We start from the raw sequence: 21806 nt of genomic DNA, 5'->3' as shown, positions 1-21806 counted from the left end.
AAGGCCTGCACATCCAGACTCAACAACATGTTCTACCCAAGTGCAATACGAGTATTGAATGCACATTAGCCTACAGTCTGCACTATTCATTGCATTTATTTTTTCTAAAGGTGAATGCAATGAATAGTACAGACTTCTATTTATATACACCTACTGGCTCCTTAAATATACTCAACAAAAATATAAACGCAACACTTTTGGTTTTGCTCCCATTTTGTATGAGATGAACTCAAAGATCTAAAACTTTTTCCACATACACAATATCACCATTTCCCTCAAACATTGTTCACAAACCAGTCTAAATCTGTGATAGTGAGCACTTCTCCTTTGCTGAGATAATCCATCCCACCTCACAGGTGTGCCATATCAAGATGCTGATTAGACACCATGATTAGTGCACAGGTGTGCCTTAGACTGTCCACAAAAGGCCACTCTGAAAGGTGCAGTTTTGTTTTATTGGGGGGGATACCAGTCAGTATCTGGTGTGACCACCATTTGCCTCATGCAGTGCAACACATCTCCTTCGCATAGAGTTGATCAGGTTGTCAATTGTGGCCTGTGGAATGTTGGTCCACTCCTCTTCAATGGCTGTGCGAAGTTGCGACGACGAACTGGAGTCAGGTTGAGACCCCGATGAGGATGCCGAGCATGCAGATGAGCTTCCCTGAGACGGTTTCTGACAGTTTGTGCAGAAATTCTTTGGTTATGCAAACCGATTGTTTCAGCAGCTGTCCGAGTGGCTGGTCTCAGACGATCTTGGAGGTGAACATGCTGGATGTGGAGGTCCTGGGCTGGTGTGGTTACACGTGGTCTGCAGTTGTGAGGCTGGTTGGATGTACTGCCAAATTCTCTGAAACGCCTTTGGAGACGGCTTATGGTAGAGAAATGAGCATTCACTACACGAGCAACAGCTCTAGTTGACATTCCTGCTGTCAGCATGCCAATTGCACACTCCCTCAAATCTTGCGATATCTGTGGCATTGTGCTGTGTGATAAAACTGCACCTTTCGGCAGTCTAAGGCACACCTGTGCACCAATCATAGCGTCTAATCAGCATCTTGGTATGGCACACCTGTGAGGTGGGACTGATTATCTCAGCAAAGGAGAAGTGCTCACTATCACAGATTTAGACTGGTTTGTGAACAATATTTGAGGGAAATGGTGATATTGTGTATGTGGAAAAAGTTTTAGATTTTTGAGTTCATCTCATACAAAATGGGAGCAAAACCAAAAGTGTTGCGTTTATATTTTTGTTGAGTGTACATGTACATATTCTTATTTGTCTTTTTATATCTACTTTTACACCTTTGCACTACGGGAGCTGTCTTTTAATTTTGTTGTACCTTGTGTATAATGACAATAAAAAGCATTTTATTCTATTCCATTATTCTATTCTATCCATAGCCTCAAACAATCAGACTCCAAACTCAACCATGACCAAGGCCAAAGAGCTGTCGAAGGACGCTAGGAAGAAAATTGTAGACCTGCACCAAGCTGGGAAGAGTGAATCTACAATAGTCAAGCAGGTTGGTGTGAATAAATCAACTGTGTAAGAAAATGGAAGACATACAAGACCATTGGTAATCTCCCTCGATCTGGGGCTCCATGCAAGATGTCATCCCATGGGGTCAAAATGATCATGAGAACGCTGAACAAAATCCCACAACTACACGGAGGGACCTGATGAATGACCTGTAGAGAGCTGGGACCAAAGTAACAAAGACTACACACTACACAGAGAGGGACTCAAATCCTGCAGTGCCATGCGTGCCCCTCTGTTTAAGCCAGTACATGTCCAGGCCCGTCTGAAGTTTGCCAGAGAGCATATGGATGATCCAGAAGAGGATTGGGAGAATATCATGTGGTCCGATGAAACCAAAACGGAACCTTTTGGTAAAACCTCAACTCGCTGGGCCTCATTTATCAACACTGCGTAAAAACAGGCACAGATCTGAGCGCATAATTGGTCTTACGACAAGACACACGTGTGATTTATGAAACATTCGTATATGACCAATCCCAGCATACGAATGATCAGCTCTTGATAAATGTGGCGGCTGAATTTAATCGTCATTTGCATGTTACGCCCTTAAATATTCATGATTCAGAAGCCTCGCCTACTGAGCTCAACATGGAGAGAAGACGCACTGGGAAGAAGAAAAACTTCTCAGAGATGGAAATCGGCATCCTAACATCGGAGGTGGAGAAAAACAAACGTACTTTTTGGCAGTCTGAAAAGTGGAGTCAAAGGCGCTCATAAAAATGCCATGTGGAAGAGTGTAACGGAGGTGGTCAACAGCATTGCCGCAGAGGAACGGACTCTAGCTGAGGTTTGAAGAATTCGTTGACTTAAGCTATGCCTAATGATTTTGAATCAATCTTTTATGCTCCCACAGTTAAAAGCTTATGCCTGCTAATTGATTAAGAATTCTTTGCATTTAGGTCAAGGAAAAGTGGTCCGATTTAAAGCTGGCCACCAAAAAACGTGTTGCGGCACTTTGGCGCAGCATTAGGCATTTTAATGTGCAATGATTAGTTGTCATGTTTAGGCTATTTAGCATATGTATGTAGAATCTGCTTTGATCTGTTCTGAATATGTGGCTGCTTATGCTTGGATGACAGCTGAGGTTTGTTTCATAATTATTTTCAGACTCACACAGATTTTGTAGTGCTGCGCCGCAAATCCACAGACTCAGATTTGCGTACACGAGGTCAGACCAGATGTGAGCTCTGTTGTGAGATTCGTCTTAGCCTCCGCTCACGTCCAAATTGATAAATACCGAAGTTTGCGTAAAAATGGTCGAACGCACGTTTTCTGCCGTACGTTTGTTTGATAAATGAGGCCCATTGTGTTTGGAGGAAGAAGAATGCTGAGTTGCATCCCAAGAACCCCATATCTGCTGTGAAGCATGGGGGTGGAAACATCATGCTTTGGGATGTTTTTCTGCAAAGGGGACAGGACGACTGATCCGTGTTAAGGGAAGAATGAACGTGGCCATGTATCCTGAGATTTTAAGCCAAAACCTCCTTCCTTCAGTGAGAGCATTGAAGATGCAACGTGGCTGGGTCTTCCAGCATGACAATGATCCCAAACACACCACTCAGGCAACGAAGGAGTGGCTCCGTAAAAAGCCAGTCTCCAGACTTCAACCCCATAGAAAATGTGTTGAGGGAGTTGAAAGTCCATGTTGCTCAGCGACAGCCCCAAAACATCACTGCTCTAGAGGAGATCTGCATGGAGGAATGGGCCAAAATGCCAGCTACAGTGTGTGCAAACCTGGTGAAGACTTACAGGAAACGTTTGACCTCTGTCATTGCCAACAACGATTATGTTACAAAGAATTGAGTTGAACTTTTGTTATTGACCAAATATTTATTTTCCACCATAATTTACAAATAAATTCTTTAAAAATCCTACAATGTGATTTCCTGGATTTTTTCTCATTTTGTCTCTCATAATTGAAGTGCACCTATGACGAAAATTGCAGACCTCTCTCATCTCATCAAGTAGGAGAATTTCCACAATCAGGGACTGACTAAATAATTTTTTCTAAATACTTTTTACCCCACTGTATACACACATACACACACAGACACACACACATATATATAAAGTCTGGGTCCGTCATTGTGGAGCTGAAGACTTGAAGCTGAACTCACTGGTGCAGTTTTTGGCGACGATGGCGTCTCCATAGTAACCGGGAGCACAGACGTCACAGTGCGGTCCGGCCGTGTTGTGCATGCAGCTCAGACACTCGCCGGTCACCGGGTGACAGTCTGTGAACAGCATGTTAGGATCCGTGTTGTCGTGGCAGTGGCACGGCTGGCACGTGCTGCCAATCACCATGGGGTTGCCGTAGTAACCAGGGGCACACCTGTGAGACGTAGTTAGTAATACAAATACACAGGAAATAAAGGTGTTTACACAGATCTTTCATGGTGATTTTCATGGTTAAACTGCAGGTACAGCAGATGGGGCGCAGTGCGTAGCAAAGTTAAAGCATTCCAAACCGTACAACGACAAATTGAAAAGTAGCAAAAGACACAGTCGAGTTTAATTCATTTAAGCACAGCACAGGCATTAATTAAACATAGTTTAAATTACGGACTGAGTTAAAAACAAAAACAAAAGAATATTTAGCTTTAACCACAAAATTTCATGTAAACATTAAAGAGCATTTGAAAGGAGAAGGATATCATCTGAAAACCCAGATGCTGAAACTCCGCCCACTGCTGCGCAGTGGGTGTGTCAAGACTGAATCCTACACAATGCAGAATAGTTAATAAATGTCAATAATTAGTAGTACGAGTATGAGTGACATCCGGTGTTAACTGCAAATGCTCACAGTGGTCATGGACGGTGTTCTGCATTAGTTGGCGGAGTTACTATCTTTGGAACTGCAAGTCTGTGTAAGTGCATATCCAGGAGGTCACAACCCTGATCCTGGAGGTCACGACCCTAACCCAGGAGGCCACTGAGCCTAATCCAGGAGGTCAGCTCTCCTGCACGTTCTCCATGTGCACCTCCACCAACCAGTTGGTGAGTAAATCCTGCTGCTTCCTAGCTGCTGATTGGCTGAGCACACTTTTCCATTAGAAGTACACTCAACAAAAATATAAACGCAACACTTTTGGTTTTGCTCCCATTTTGTATGAGATGAACTCAAAAATCTAAAACTTTTTCCACATACACAATATCACCATTTCCCTCAAATATTGTTCACAAACCAGTCTAAATCTGTGATAGTGAGCACTTCTCCTTTGCTGAGATAATCCATCCCACCTCACAGGTGTGCCATATAAAGATGCTGATTAAACACCATGATTAGTGCACAGGTGTGCCTTAGACTGCCCACAATAAAAGGCCACTCTGAAAGGTGCAGTTTTATCAGACAGCACAATGCCACAGATGTCGCAAGATTTGAGGGAGCGTACAATTGGCATGCTGACAGTAGGAATGTCAACCAGAGCTGTTGCTCGTGTATTGAATGTTCATTTCTCTACCATAAGCCGTCTCCAAAGGCGTTTCAGAGAATTTGGCAGTACATCCAACCAGCCTCACAACCGCAGACCACGTGTAACTCCACCAAGCCCGGACCTCCACATCCGGCATGTTCACCTCCAAGATCGTCTGAGACCAGCCACTCGGACAGCTGCTGAAACAATCGGTTTGCATAACCAAAGAATTTCTGCACAAACTGTCAGAAACCATCTCAGGGAAGCTCATCTGCATGCTCATCGTCCTCATCGGGGTTTCAACCTGACTCCAGTTCATCGTTGTAACCGACTTGAGTCGGCAAATGCTCACATTCCCTGGCGTTTGGCATGTTGGAGAGGTGTTCTCTTCAGGGATGAATCCCGGTTCACACTGTCCAGGGCAGATGGCAGACAGCGGTGTGGCGTTGTGTGGGTGGGCGGTTTTTCTGATGTCAATGTTGTGGATCGAGTGGCCCATGGTGGCGGTGGGTTATGGTATGGGCAGGTGTCTGTTATGGACGAAGAACACAGGTGCATTTTATTGATGGCATTTTGAATGCACAGAGATACCGTGACGAGATCCTGAGGCCCATTGTTGTGCCATACATCCAAGAACATCACATCATGTTGCAGCAGGATAATGCACGGCCCCATGTTGCAAGGATCTGTACACAATTCTGGAAGCTGAAAATGTCCCAGTTCTTTGCATGGCCGGCATACTCACCGGACATGTCACCCATTGAGCATGTTTGGGATGCTCTGGAACGGCGTTAATCGGACAGGTGTACCAGTTCCTGCCAGTATCCAGCAACTTCGCACCAGCCATTGAAGAGGAGTGGACCAACATTCCACAGGCCACAATTGACAACCTGATCAACTCTATGCGAAGGAGATGTGTTGCACTGCATGAGGCAAATGGTGGTCACACCAGATACTGACTGGTATCCCCCCAATAAAAAAAACTGCACCTTTCAGAGTGGCCTTTTATTGTGGACAGTCTAAGGCACACCTGTGCACTAATCATGGTGTCTAATCAGCATCTTGATATGGACACCTGTGAGGTGGGATGGATTATCTCAGCAAAGGAGAGAAGTGCTCACTATCACAGATTTAGACTGGTTTGTGAACAATATTTGAGGGAAATGGTGATATTGTGTATGTGGAAAAAGTTTTAGATCTTTGAGTTCATCTCATACAAAATGGGAGCAAAACCAAAAGTGCTGCATTTATATTTTTGTTGAGTATAGCAGCGGCAGTTGAAACAAAATGCAGTGTAGGTGATCTGCAGGAGCAGGGTTAGTGACTCTTGTAATGACCCAAAGTACTGATGTGATGTGGTTCAAACTATGTCATATGGTTGAAGGTCAGATTGGGACAAAGTGAGCGAGAATTCATCATCTGATACCATGAAAGACCACTGATATCCAGAATATTCCAAACGGATTTACGATGTAAAATTTGTCGAATGAGGGGACAATGGAGTGTGAGATTGACCGGAGAATCGGTGCAGCAGGGTGTTGCATTCGCTCTTCCGAACTGTAGTGACGAAAAAGGAGCTGAGCCAAAAGGTGAAGCTCTCGATCTACTGGTCAATCTTCATTCCTACTCTCACCTATGGTCATGAGGGTTGGGTCATGACCGAAAGAACTAGATAGATCGCGGTTACAATCGGATGAAATGTGCTTCCTCAGGAGGATGGTTGAGACAGCGTAATAAGCTTGGTCATCCGTGGGGAGCTCGGAGTAGAGCCGCTGCTCCTTCATGTTGAAAGGAGCCAGCTGAGGTGGTTCGGGCATCTGGTAAGGATGCCTCCTGGGTGCCTCCCTAGGGAGGTGTTCCAGGCCCATCCAGCTGGGAGGAGACCCCGGGGAAGACCCCGGGGAAGACCCAGGACTAGGTGGAGAGATTATATCTCCACACTGGGCTGTGAACACCTCAGGATCCCCCAGTCAGAGGTGGTCAATGTGGCCCAGGAAAGGGATGTTTGTTGGGGTCCCCTGCTGGACCCCAACCAAAGCCCAAAACAAAGCTGTTGCCCCCACGACCTGATCCCCGATAAGCGGTCGAAGATGATATGTGATTTAGAACATTATGTTACATATGACCTGTGTGTTAACATGCAGGATATCGGAGGTGTGTCGTCACTAAGGTCAGGGTGAAGTGCGTTTGGACCAGAAGTGATCAGAGCAGACATCTTCGTGTTTCCTCTAACTGCTTTATTCGTTGCTCAGATCTAACTCTCTCTAACCTGATGAGGTTCTTTACCTTTCGCAGTTTGGTCCAGCGTAACCGGGCATGCAGAGACACTGCATCCTGTCGCTCCTCTGCACGCAGCCCACCGCAAAACTGCACAGAAACAAGGAGTCAAGGAGCTCCAGTGTGCATGAACGAGGACACAGAGAACACAACGGAGAGGAAAGAGGACTGACTTGTTGGACGGGACCTTCAGGGGACACGGACAACTGGAGCACGACACCGCCTGTCCGTCAATAGTGTTGTTACCAAGGAAACCTCCCTGGCATTTCTCACAGTGGTTACCAGCAGTGTGATGCTGACAGTTCTGAGAGAGACAGATGGGCTGCATGAGACAAAAGCCGAAACCATGCTTTTATTTTGAAAGGGTCTGAATGAAAGCGCCTCACCACACAGACTCCTGAGCCGTCCAGACACTGATCAGAGTGACCGTGACAGTTACAGGGAACACACTTCCCCAAAAATAGACCCTTAGTGTCTCTGTAGAAACCAGGAGCACATTTCTGTAGAGGAGGAGGAGCAGGAGGAGGAGCACAGATGACAGGAGGGGAGGGAGAGTAAAGAGGTCAAACAGGAGAGAGGACAAAGGAAGAGAAAAGAAAGAGGAGAGATGCAGGAGAAATAAGAATACAGGAGAGAGGAGTGAGAGAAGAAAAGCGACAATTGTGTTTGCAGAATTATTTAAGAATTACAGTCAGTTCTCAGGAACGCTTCCTCAAAATGTTCATTTAGTGGCAGATAAAGTGGGGCGAAAGGTGCAAAGAAAATTTTATAGGAAATGTACAAAAGAAAAACAATAATAATGGAAGCTTCAACCTAAAAAAAAACACATTTCTAGTTTTAATAAATATGTGAATTAATAAATCTAAAGTGTCTGCAGCAGAAAACGTTCCTCAGGTTTTCATGTTTCCCACCTGAACCTGATTTTTTTTTTTTTTTTTTTTTTACAGGATTTGTTGTACACATGAAACTGCAGCATTAAGTAAAATAAATAACTAAAAAAAGTTAAAATGGATAAAATAATCACAGGGTGACCTAGATATCACCACATAATATCTAAAATTACACATTGGACAAAAACAGAAATTGCACTTTGTTGGTGTGTTTGAAGGTTTTAAACAGGATTACTGAAAAACTAAACTAATCCCTCTGACAGCGAGTAAAAAACAGTTCTATTTCATTCCTCCTGACCGCCAGAGGGCGGTGCTTTAGGGCCTGGATAACTACATGTGCGCAGCACAGAGGTCGAGAATATATACCAACAAAGTCACGCCATTGAATGTGACCTGGGTGACGTCACTGGTTGTCTTTATATACCAGAAGCACCCAGGACTCACTTCTTTTCTACATTCTCGCATTCTTAGAGGTTGAGAACGCATTTAGCTGCGATTGCCGCTCTCGCGTGTAGCCTCGCAACCCACCTTCGGTTGGAGCTACGTGCACTGCACACGTCCTCCAGAGGCTGCGAGACACGGCTTCACTGTTTTTTGGATTCTTTGACGCCTGTCATGAGTACACCTTCCTAAACGCCGTGTGCGCTGTGCGACTGGCTCTCAAGCATTTCCTCCCGGCCCTGAGAGGAAGACATGTTCTTGTCCGGTCGGACAACACGTCAACAGTCTATCACATAAACCATCAGGGGGGCACCAGGTCTAATCACTCATTGGCAGAAACTCGGAAGCTTCTCTTATGGGCGTTGCCTCACCTTCAAAGTGTCAGAGCAGTTCATCTGCCCGGTGTACAGAACAGCGCAGCAGATTTACTCTCCAGACAGAAACCACCACCGGGAGAGTGGAGACTAAACCCGATTGTGGTCCAAATGATCTGGCAGAAATATGGTGCAGCGGAAGTGGACCTTTTCGCTTCAAGCACCTCGACACATTGCCCACGATGGTACTCCCTCTTGGAACCAGACAGCCCGCTGGGGCAGGATGCATTGGCTCACCCGTGGCCGGATTGCCTCCTTTATGCCTTCCCTCCTCTCCCGCTGCTGATGTTGACACTGCACAGGATAGATCAGAGCAGTGACAGGGTGCTGCTGGTTGCTCCATTCTGGCCTGGGAGGATTTGGTTTTCCATGATTTACAAACTCCTCGAGGGGGAACCTTGGGCTCTCCCGGAGAGGAAGGATTTGTTGTCACGGCTACAGGGGAGGATATTTGAGTGATATTTGCGCTGTTGCTACATGGGCTTCGTCCTGTACCTTCACCCGCTATTACAGACTGAATGTGGCTGCTCCTCCTGCGGTGACTTCGGCGGTGTTGTCTGCCTCCACTCCCCACTGCTGATGCGAGGTGAGTGTGACTCTTCGTGACCTTGTTGGTATTAAGTCATCCAGGTGCTAAAGCACCGCCCTCTGGCAGTCAGGAGGAATGAAATAGAACGAGAGTTATGAATGTAACTACCGTTCTATGAATTCCGGATGACCGCCAGAGTTGCTCACTCAGTGTTGCGAGTTCATTCCGATAAGAAGCGAGCGCTGGGTGCGTCTGGTATATAAAGACAACCAGTGACGTCACCCAGGTCACATTCAATGGCGTGACTTTGTTGGTATATATTCTCGACCTCTGTGCTGCGCACATGTAGTTATCCAGGTGCTAAAGCACCACCCTCTGGCGGTCATCCGGAATTCATAGAACCGTAGTTACATTCGTAACTCTCGTTAAATTTGGAGATTGAGCCAGAAAAAAGGGGCGGGGCCAGCAAACAAAGTTCTTATAAAAACATTAAAACAATAAAAGCATGTTATTAGAAATGATTTTCACATGAACTATAGTGAAAAGACTGGGCGAAAACACAGACCAACAAATATTCATATAGGGGTGGAACCAGAGAATTCAATATGTATAAAAATATTCACAGATACAATGGGATGCCAAACAGGTTATGAGCGCGACAAATGAAATATGAAAATATGCAAAGAAATTCAGAAATCTTGACTAAAACGTAAGAACATCTGAATGGAAACCTGAGAATATATAATGATATCCAGCCCAGGGGCGGTTCAAGCTTCAAGTGAACCGGGGTGGACTTGGTTGCACATGCCTCCCTGGGAAAAAAAAAAAAAAAAAAAAAATCGACTCCTTCCTGCATTCTCAGGTAGTGTAGGAAGCTAAATGCTAACTGTCGAGTCATCATTTTTAATACAAAGTTTTTTTATTCTAAACACAGGAAATCTTCTAATTACAGCAGCACTCACCAAACAGTCTCTATTTATGCAAGACCATTACCGTATTTTATTCCACCTTTGATCAGCGGCTCGGGTTGGGAGGTGCATCCCCCTCAACACCCCTTCTAGATTCCCCACTGGAGCCCCGTACTGCCACCTATTGTTTTCAGTAAGTACTGCCATGTTATGCTTATCTGGACTGAGTATACGTGACACCGGTGGGAAATACACATGTGGAACAAGAGGTGAAGCTCTTAACAGACATTTTACATCCACTAATGCTTCAGGTGAACTGTGCTGTTTCTTTTATCCTCCCTTGTTTCAGAAGCCATAACTGGCAACTGTCTTCTAGTGTTAGCGGAGGTTAGCCTGTAAGCTCGCCGTCGTGCTGATAATCATTTGAGTACATTTGTTTAATGAAGCTGCTGTAAATGAAGAAATTCATCAAAATATCGACATAAATTACGAAGGTGTTTTGCTTCTTTCATCATCCATCCACCTCAAGTTCCAAGCGCTGTTTTCTGAGCGAGGCAGAAAGAATTGTACGTGACACCTGATTGGCTGATTACTCGGGTGGTATGAAAAATATTACCCGTCCGCAAAAAGGGTGTATTGCTATTTATTCTTTAGTGTTTTATCCAATCATATTGGCGTATCATATGATAAGGCCATTTATCTGGCCGCCGGACTGTGGCTGCCCACTCCTCCTAGTGGTTGGATTGTGTCTACCTGTAATTAGAATGGTTAAATACAGAGGACAAATTTTGTTGTTTGTATGTATGTATGTATGTATGTGTACAATGACAAAAGGTATATTATTATTATTATTATTACTATTATTTATTTAAAAATCAAGAATGTTCTATACCAGGATTGGGCTGCACACCAAACCCACATGGGTGGTGGCCTCCTGTTTTATAAAATGTATTTGGAATCCAGTGTTTTTGAGATAAACCTCTAAATCACAGAGTAAAATCTCAGCGCCTGTGCAGGAAACACATCAACCACCAAACCGCTCCATTCTGTCACCTGACACGAGGCCCCCAGGTAGTTGGCGGGACACATGCAGATCTCCACATTGTTGGCATGGCGACCAGCAGGAAGGTTCTCCGTTCCTTCCAGCACAGCGCCGCGGAGCGACACAGAGTGCGCCGACTGGGAGTGAAGAGCCCGGATCTGCAGAGACTCCAGTGCGACCAGAACCATCATGAGTTCCTCTCGTGACACAGAGTTCCCAGTCTTAGAATGACGGAAGCTTCCCTGTGAAGAGAAGACTGCTGTTAGGACCATGTACTAGATCCAGACACGGGACTGGAGCTGCCCAGAACCAGACTTGTGGGTCTGCACCATTTTTTTTCCTTTTTGTAGATCTGTCCTAAAATTCAGTTCTAATCCAAGTTGGTTGGTTCGTACTGTGTCCGTATGGTCGATGTGTACAAGGTATCTTGACAAACACCTTAGTACACAAAGTTACCTCACTAATCAATCAATTTTATTTATATAGCGCCAAATCACAACAAACAGTTGCCCCAAGGCGCTTTATATTGTAAGGCAAAACCCCAACGGTCAAAACGACCCCCTGTGAGCAAGCACTTGGCGACAGTGGGAAGGAAAAACTCCCTTTTAACAGGAAGAAACATCCAGCAGAACCAGGCTCAGGGAGGGGCAGTCTTCTGCTGGGACTGGCTGGGGCTGAAGGAGAGAACCAGGAAAAAGATATGCTGTGGAGGGGAGCAGAGATCAATCACCAGTGATTAAATGCAGAGTGGTGCATACAGAGCAAAAAGAGAAGGAAACACTAAGACCTCAGAAAACTTCAATGATGGGTATGTTTCAATTCCAGTTGTGGCCACCAGGGGCTGAGTCTCCAAAACCTAGTCTACACGACAATGCCACCAGGACATTATAGGCCGCGATCAAACTTGCTACTGTTAGCTGAGCAGCTAATCATTCAAATGATACAAGCATGAAACATGTCAAGAACATTTGTATTAGGGAATGCTTCAAAATTAGCTGACGAGCCAAGCAAAAATCCAAAATGGCTGCCAGATCCAAAGATGGCTGCCTATAGCAATGGCAAAAATGAAAATTTGACACATCACATGAATGAAACGACATATTTGATTTATTACAATTTCTTTATATGTTTGTTAGTATACTGAAACAGATGTTACCCATTAAAACCTTTGGTGTGTAACTAGTCAGTGACTGAAGGGTCAAACTGTCCTAACAGCATGAAGCCGAAAGGTTCCCCCACTATATTTATTTCTATTTGATATTCTAACAATGAATGAAGAATAAACCTCATGTCAAAATGAAAATGGATCCTTTGTATTTCAGTTGAGTTTTAATGGCAGTATAAATATATTGACATAGTTTATCACTGCACATAAAATGTTTTTGCACTTGTCCTGCTAGACAACATTAAATGGAGGTTTTTGCTAACAAAGTGCTATGTCCAGTGGTGGGCACACTTCCGATAATCCGATAACAGATAATTATCGAAGATAATGTTTTCATCATCGGATTATCTTTTTAGATAACTTTAAAAAACATTATCGGACCAATTATCTTCCGATTCATTTTTGTCCAATAACTTTTAAACCGATAAACAAAGTTGAACAGCGACAAGCATTTTTAAAATTTAAAATCAGTTCAGCACCCACTTGTTAAAGGTTTTGTAACAGACGCACAGTTATAACCTCTGCAAACAGAAGAGAACTGCTTGTATGAAAAGCATCTCAATCCTCTGCAGACAAAGGAGAAACAACCAAAAAAAAACAAAAAACATTTCCTTTAACACCATACCAATATGCTGGCAATATCACCTAAGTCATCCAGAGGCATACATTTTTAACTTATGGTTCAAATTTTAACCAAACTAATTTTGGACAAGTTATTTAAAATTACTGTCATGTCTGAAGTTTTATAAAGTGAAAATATCAAATATATGTTTTAGTTTTAAAGTAATGTGCTAATTTTTAAGGTTTTGTGAGCACATGCAGAGCCCCGCAGTGCATTATGGGTAAGATGATGTAATCTCAGTACATCACGACAGGACAAATGCATTTCAGACACTCTGTTCAGGCTCCACGGACAACAGCATTAAACTCTAGTGCCTAAACTGTCTTGAATATATTCTCTGCGTTTATAGACGTTGGTTTTGTATTTGCGTTTGTTAAATTCCACGCATTTTAAATGTAGCAGACAGGGATTATCTGGAATTTTGTTTTCAAGGCCTCTAACTGCCATCTACTGGCCAGTAGTGTTCATGGCAGTATTTGCCCTAAGTACTAAGTGTCTGGGAACCAGTAGATGGCAGTGTTCTATTTATTTTGACCCCGGTTATATCAGATGATTGTCAAATCAACTTTTTGGCTTTGCAAATGGCTTTTTTTTTTTTTTTTTTACAAATGAAGTTTAAAAACAAAACAACAGCAAAATAATAATAATAATAATAATAATAATAACAACAACAACATTACAAGACAGCTCTGCAGTGTTTGCACAGGCACAGTGCAAGCGGTTGGATGCTTGTTGTAGCTTTTCAGCAGGAGGAAACCCTCACGACGGCCGACCACAATAATATATCAAACAGGTTTGATTCTCATTCGACCATACGATCGGCGATCAGGATGTGGTCGTCAGATGTTGACCGCAGCTTGATACTCCATGTACACTACACGATACAGGACGCACGATTAACCTGAAACTCGGTCCAAAAAATTCCTGCATGAAAAATCATCTCGCACAGTGTAAAGCACGTTTTACAACATCATAAAACGTGCACACATTCTCTCCACATGCAAAACATTTTGTGATGACACTTGCAGGGCTCCATAAAAATGCCTGTTTTTACAAATAAAAAAATGGAATATTTTACAACAGCACATTTATCTTTAAACACCAACACACGACAGACGTCACATTAATGTGTTGGTTTACATAATGAATGACTGAACCAATCAGTGTTTAGCAGAGGCACTTTTACCCAGAATCCTTTGCGATCTGTCTGTTTGTTATAAAACCTCAATTAGTGCATTATTCAACATTAAAAGATATATGTTATATTTTAACTTTGTACAAATGATGTTAATGTTATTTACAAATCAAAACCATAACTCAGCATGACTTGAATTTTCAAGACCTCCGCCTGACCGGAGCATTGTAATTGATAGAGAGCTGGCCTTATGGCTGTTCTCGGGGTGCCGCTGTGTTGGGAACACTGTAGTAAACAAGAGCTTCCAGCAGGGGCAGAATGTTGAAAGAAAAAAGTGTGGTCTCATTGTTTGGGTCTGTTGTTACTTTTAATATTACTAGAAGCTATCAAATTTGTTTTACTAGTAGTTGTAAATGTGCCAGAGATAATATTGCAATTTATCTGTTATCGGTTATCTGTAACTTCCAATACATTTTTGGGTGGTTTATTGTTTTATCTTTATCGAAGATAACTTTTCAGTTATCTGATTATCTGTTATCGAAGTTAATTTTTTGGTTATCTGTGCCCACCACTGGCTATGTCATATGAATATTTACACATTTTATTCATTTTAGAAACACAAAAAGGTCTTCATGGACAATTAAAGGCAAAATCATGTTTAGGATTAAAAAAATGAATAAAACCCAACATTCACTCAAATCCATCAAGAATCTACAGAGATGGAAACAGTAGAATTTTATCTAGACGTTTGGTGGCCATTATGGATTTTCATTTGACTCAACAAAAAAATTTGAAAAGTACCTCGATGTGAATGTTTAAACCAGGTTTCATGCTTCTTTTTTATATTCTATTTTTATTAAGAAAGGGCAGATATAGAAGTAAAAAGCATATATACATGGATGCATTCACTATCTTTTTTTTTTTAAAGAAAAGACAGGAGTGTGCTCAGTATCCCTCCAGGTGAGTCCAGTTCTCTTTGAGAATGTCCCTTCACCCCAAGAGAAGACAATATTACAGGCCAGCAGCTCATCAGTGTTTTCTCTGATTAACTTTTCCACAAAGTGACTCATGGACTGAGATCCTGCTTCTGTTCCCTCAGGGATCCCCGTAAATCCTCAGCATCTCCTTCCTCGAGTAAGCATCCAGAGAAGTCAATCTAGATTGGAGCTTTTCCTGCATCGCGAGCATCTCAGCCATTACTTCCACCAATTCTTGAAGTTTACCTTCGTGTTCAGCTACAACTGTGTTCCACTTCCTCAATTTTTGCATTCGTTTTGGTCAATTCACCTTTTAGGTCAGTCAATTGTTGATTATTGTCCTTTCTGAAGTCCTGTAAGTCGTTACTGACACCTCTTAACTCCTTCAGAATGAGAGTGAGGTCCGCTGGCTCCACTTCCAACTCTGTGACGCCGTTGTCATGGCTAGGGGAGGGAGATCTAGCTGTGTCGCACAAAGGGGAGTTAACGTTAGCCACTTGCATTAGCTGCAGTTCGTCTGCATCATTTACACACAGCCAGACTTTCTGCTTTTCCTTCTTTTTGATAGACGACATCTTAGCCCCTTAACTACACTTTGCCACTCACTTCGCCTTTTAATTTTCTATTTTGGGGCAGTTTTATTTCTACTCGTCGGGAGCCTCTTCCCTAAGCCGGCATCCCATCTCGACCCTGAACAGGAAGTCCATGGTTTCATGCTTCTATCATAATTTGAAGTTTTCCCATTGTTTCTCCACTACGTAGGTTACAGTTTGTTGAGACCTTGTAGACATTCGAGGTTGGGCCCGGTGATGTGCCCTTTTGTTAAATAATCCTAAAGAAATGCAGGAGAGAACATAACCCATAATCTGATGAAGACTAAAACCCCCAGGTTGCACCAGCATAGGACAGTGTGTAAAAGTTCAGCTTTACCTCAATGATGTGGACTATTCCCAGGTGAGGTTCTTCAGGAGAGGAATACTCTCGCTCCATGAAGACCAGGGTCATCTTGTTACCCTGTAGGAGAAAACACAGGAAGTACAGGCAGGGTGTGCTCAGTTTCATTAGTTGAGCTTTTCCCCCTTATTTCCTTGTGCCAGCACGTCTTCTCATCGCCAACATTAAATTAGCCCACAGAGATGTAATTTATACCTTGAGAATGATATCAGGCCTGGAGGCTTCTGCAGGAAGAGACAAAGCGTCTCCTCTCATGGTCTGAGTGTGGAGACGATACCTCAAATAACCTCCATACGATGACACCTAAAACAAAACAAAAACTGAGGTAAGAAGATAAATTTCAAATAAATTTCAAATAAAATTCCTGCTAATTCTGAAGGTCCACTTGTTTCCCCACCACCTCTAAGAGTTTGTTTCCCCACCACCTCTAAAGGTTGTGCTCTTTTACTTTGTCTCCCAGGTACGTCTTTGGCGCATGCCAGTGGAGGTCCTGATAGACATCAGGGACATCACTAAGGTCTGCCTCTACCAGATCCTGGTCAGGATACACGGTCACTGGTACTTCCTGTTTGTCTGCTCCTAGAAGAACCCAGTCCTCCATGTCCATGATCTGCAGGAGATGACAAAAGACAACAGAGGAAGAGAACACGACTGACCCGTCAACGGCACCCAGTAGGACCTGGAATGAAGTGTTTAGGACATGCTAAATGTAGAGGTCAGCATCATCCTTTGGCAGATGATTTCACACAAAGTTGTTTGTTTTAATGGCACCTGTCAGTGGACCAGACACAAATTTGGCCATACCTCAGTGCGCCGTTTGTCAGAACTGCGACAGCGGTCTGTGGCACCAAAGCAAAAACAGCTGGTGCACCCTTTGGGGTTTGTTGGGTCCAGATGGAATGTACCCACTCTGCACTGATCGCAGCGGGAACCCTGGACGTTCTCCTGCAGGCGAAAAACGTACAAGAGATCAGAACACACTACAGGTTATGGCGGAGGTGTGAGTGATGGTGTGCGACCCCACCTTGCAGAGACACTGCCCACTAAACGAATCGCACACACTCTCCTCAGTTCCTGCTTCATTGCAGTCACATGGTTTACAGTCCGGGTAACCGTAGAAACCGGGGGCACAACGATCACACTGACGACCGACGATGTTGTTCTTACATCTGGAGAAGAAAAAAAACAAAAACCACTTGATACAAATGTCATTCTCAGTGGAGCCCGGTCAATATGTTTTTGGGGGTTGTTCCTTCGGCTGCTGCCTGGTTTATCTGCGTGTTGGTTTGGTACAGCTTTTCTGCCGGATGCCTTCTTGACCCAACTCCACATTACATGGAGAAAGGAGTAGGGGTGGGGTTTGAACTGGGAACCTCCCGCACTGAACACAGGCGCACTCACCGCTAGGCCACCACACCAGCCAGGGGCGTGACTGGGGAAATTGACACCAATACCGATATAAAAATGATAGGCTACGTCTGCCAATGTATGCATTAAAAAATGGCAGTTATTTTTATCATTTCGTGATCAAAAACGTATGACAAAGAAATGTAACCGAGGTTCAATGTTTTACAGTTTAAACATGGGAACTTTATTACTCATAACTATAACCAACAACCATCCAACACATGTATGTCATACTGCCTTCACTTGGATTGACAGTTGGCGTGGTACATCACTCAGCATTTGCATGAAATATGTGTCTCGTCTATTTTGACCCCAGCTATCTGGTGGCACTTCAACGACTTGCCGCTTGTTGCTGTAAAACACCCACTCTGACTGCCAATGAACAGCAGCTGGTTGCTTTGCCTCTGTCTCTTGTAGCTAAGGTGACCAAAGAGTGATGGGGGTCCCAGCCATGTTTGATAGTATTGTAAACAGTGCTATCTGTCCGCCCTCTGCTGGACAAACTACATGATGACAATTTCCAACAGCCAACATGCTTTTCTACATTTTTTTTTTTTGTGAAAGGCTCCTATTGGCCGTTATTATCGGCTAACTCTAGTTCATAAGACCTCTGGATGTCAAGTGACTTAAACTGGTTCAGCCTCTAAAAAGAGTTTAACGCTGCGTTACACTAAACATTATGTAGGTAGTGGAGTGCTTATAACACGCGTGAGACGCACACTAGCCAAAGACATCAACGTTCTTGCTTTGATTGAAGCTCGTACAACAATTAGCACATAACGCTAATATGCATGACAGCGAGGCATCGAACTTCTTCCTTTTTTTGTGGGCAAATCAGAAAATTGCTGCCTCCTCCCTTCATTTAACACTTTAAAAATGTCATAACTATGTTATATTTTCTAACACCATATTGTTATTCTTACATAACAGAGAAACTACCTTTAAAACAAATGAAAGGTCTGTTGTCAGCTTGACGAGAGTTGGAATCTTAAACAATGAGCGCCTTTAGGCAGAGAAATATTTCCAGCTTTACATCTTTATCTTGTCCGGACAGAAGTGGAAAATTCCTCTATGTGTCTTTGTGTATTTCTATCTTTGTGGGGACCAGTTTCAGCTTGAAACCCGGACTTTAAAGACATTTTTTTCAAAGGATGATAACCCTTTGAAATCCTCACATTTTTAAATAGAATGTAGTAGATATCAGTAATGCTCTACCAAACAGCTGACTTGACCATTAAAGGGATTAAAAGAGTGAAAACATTAAATAATGAAACAAAAAGAAAATTGCTTGTTTCAGTTATTTAGCTAATTCCATGTAAAACAGACTTCCAAAATCATGTATGGGATACATTTAGTAACTGAATAAAAAAACTATTTGTTTCTTTATCTGTTAAATATCTGGTCAGGATAAAGAATTTCCTAACACAGATCAGGTCATCATGATTGAGTGCTGTTGCAGCAACAGATTTGCCAGATTTTGCCATTTTTAGAGTTTTTGAGAGAAGATACTGGGGGGGGGAAAAAAAAAAAAAAAAAAGACTTCCAGGTTGTCTGATCCATGATATGGATTTGCCCAGAATTTCCATGAGAGGGCGCCACATAGTTGCTGGAGTAAGGCGGGCAAACTAAGTCAGGTTCAGCAATACTGATCACAGACTGGCAAATCTACATCGATGCGCACCACCAGTTGTCCTGTTGCCGACTTCATAGGAAGTGGGTAGAAATGTTCAGTTACCTTCTAAAGTTGCCATGCCAAGTTTTAAAATTTGATCATAAAAGATCTGAAGGATTAGTAGCTCATGCCAAAAAGTACTGTAGAGGGACGGGTGTTTGACAACTGAAGCCTCCCTGATTTGACCCAGAAATCATGTGAAACAAAGTCACGCAGCGAAGGCCTATTGTTACACGTTGACCCAGATGTGACCCAGATGTGACCCAGAACATATAGGTCAACGTCAGCACCCTGTGAGCTCTTGCAGCAGTGCCGCGCTTTCAGATTTGTTGTCCGTATTGAGGAAGGACGGCTTAGAATATGTCACGCACCGTTGGGTTTGTTCTTTTTCTTCACAGCACCACTAACTAATGGTGCAAATAAAAACGTTTCCGTCAGTCCACCTCAACACACAAAGGTAATGTCAAGTGAGCCAGTCACATATAAGCCACGTCACAGAGGACGGGAGAGGACGTACGGCTTATAATAATACAAGCACATAATTTAATCATAAACAATGAAATACAGGAGTAAGCAAACAAATGAGATGGTGCACCTTAATAAAAGTAATACTGCAGATAAGAGCACACAACTTAAGAAGGACTGAGATGAAAATATGTCTTAAATGTCTTGGGTCTGTGGGGATTTGGTGTTGCGTAATCTCACAGCAGCAACCATGGACACAACACTCACAGGTGGCCTATTTTTTACAATTTGACCTGGGTTTGATCCAGAAAAAGAAGGTCAAAGTTGGCAGCCTCTGAACTCATGTGAGGAGGTTGAGATGAATATGTATCCCAAATATCTTGGGTATACGATTTGGTTTCGAGTAATCATGAAGTGAAGGCTTGGACGGCTCACCAGACGGATAAATCCAATTTCTGTTGCTCCGGCTCCATGTTAAAGAGAGCTAATAACGGTTACAGCCAAACACATGCACGTACAAACATATTACCTTCATGTAATTGCTAATTTGTCAGCTATTATCTAGCTAGCTAGCTAGCACAGCCCAGTAACTACAGTGCCTCTCTACGTTAGCTAGCTAGCATTAGGCTACATTGCGTTGAAATCATTTGCTCACAAATTCTAAGATTATTGGTTCATTAATTCAATTTAATTTATTTGCACTCCACCAAATCGCAATACAAGTCACTCCAAGGTGCATCTGACAATCAGTGTTGCCAATTTAGGCCCCATGTTCACACTGCATTCTAAAAGTGCAGAGTAAGTAGTAACAACAATTCTCTTCCCAGCAGTTTCATCATTTTGAGTGGTGCAAATAGCGCACCTCATGTTTTTAGGACAACAATAAACGGTGAATAACTATCTTATAATGTACAGTGATAAAACGTACTCACCCTTAGCCAGAACCAAGCATCTGTCCACTCTGCTGTTACAGATAAGTCCCCCCCCCTATTGTGATAAATTTTGATAAATCATCAAGAAGTGCTGTGGTGTTGTCATGGCACCTCTCTGAAAAGTTGACGGATTTTCAAATTAAAGCGCTGTCAGTAAGAACACAAAAAAGCAGTCTGAATTACAAAGAGATGATTGGTGCATGCATTCCATTCTCATTTACAACATTTTGAAAAAGACACAGGGACCCGGGGGGTGGGGGCCAGGGGCGTGCTGGGAACATTTTTCAGCCTGGGAGTTTCATATCCAACCGGCTCACAAATTGCCAGCGCACAGGGATAATAAGAGTTCTGCTGTGGCATTTAAATCCAGCATTTGTGCTGACTGACTGTGAAAATTGGGTGGCTTATAATAGAAAGAAAAAGTTAAGGCGGGCTTACACTGTGCGATTTTTGGCCCTTTTTCAGACGATTTTTCACTCGTGCGAGAATTTTTTGGATTGCGCCGAGTTTCAGCTTAATCGTGCGTCCTGCGTCGTGCAGTCTGCATGGAGTAACGAGCTGCATTTATCATCTCACGACCACCTCCCGATTGGGAATCATATGGTCTAATGAAAATCAAACCTGTTTGATATTTTGGTCGGCCGTCGTGACTCGTGAGGGTTCCGCGCTGTTGAAGCAGCGCTACAAGCTTCTACGCACTGATTGCGTCGCGCACTGTGCATGAGCAAACACTGGAGAGAGCAAACAGTGATCTCATGCAAAGTCTTGTGTTTTTTTATTGCGTTCCCTCGCAATAACCTAATATCATATTAAAGTTCATGCCTATCAGCGCGCACAGTGAGTGGAATCAGGTGGAGGGAGACTGAATGTATATGCGCAACAGTGTAAGTACCAACACCTGTTATGAATGTTTATGTTTTCTTTTTTTTTTACTGTCCTCTCATGAATCACCTTGCTGTCTGCTGTGTGTGTGTGTGTGAGCGTGCGCGCATATATGTTAAGTCTCCCTCCATCTGATTCCAAACACTGTGCGCGCTGATAGGCATGAACTTTAATATGA

General features: G+C 43.2%; 1 protein-coding gene across 1 annotated transcript in view; it reads right to left on the bottom strand.

Moving 5' to 3' along the window:
• lama5 (laminin, alpha 5) overlaps positions 1-21806 on the bottom strand; it is a 274408-nt gene that overhangs the window by 76816 nt on the left and 175786 nt on the right. The window contains exons 36-45 of the mRNA XM_034171776.1: positions 17295-17439; positions 17075-17215; positions 16719-16880; positions 16466-16573; positions 16247-16330; positions 11429-11659; positions 7620-7733; positions 7407-7537; positions 7243-7323; positions 3661-3875 (exon numbers count right to left, since the gene is read on the bottom strand). Coding sequence (XP_034027667.1) covers positions 3661-3875; positions 7243-7323; positions 7407-7537; positions 7620-7733; positions 11429-11659; positions 16247-16330; positions 16466-16573; positions 16719-16880; positions 17075-17215; positions 17295-17439 — 1412 coding nt within the window. The remainder of the gene's footprint in view (positions 1-3660; positions 3876-7242; positions 7324-7406; positions 7538-7619; positions 7734-11428; positions 11660-16246; positions 16331-16465; positions 16574-16718; positions 16881-17074; positions 17216-17294; positions 17440-21806) is intronic.

The sequence above is a fragment of the Thalassophryne amazonica genome, chromosome 6 (genome assembly GCF_902500255.1).
Source record: "Thalassophryne amazonica chromosome 6, fThaAma1.1, whole genome shotgun sequence".
Lineage (NCBI taxonomy): Eukaryota > Metazoa > Chordata > Actinopteri > Batrachoidiformes > Batrachoididae > Thalassophryne > Thalassophryne amazonica.
This window is presented reverse-complemented; position numbering and strand designations above follow the sequence as displayed.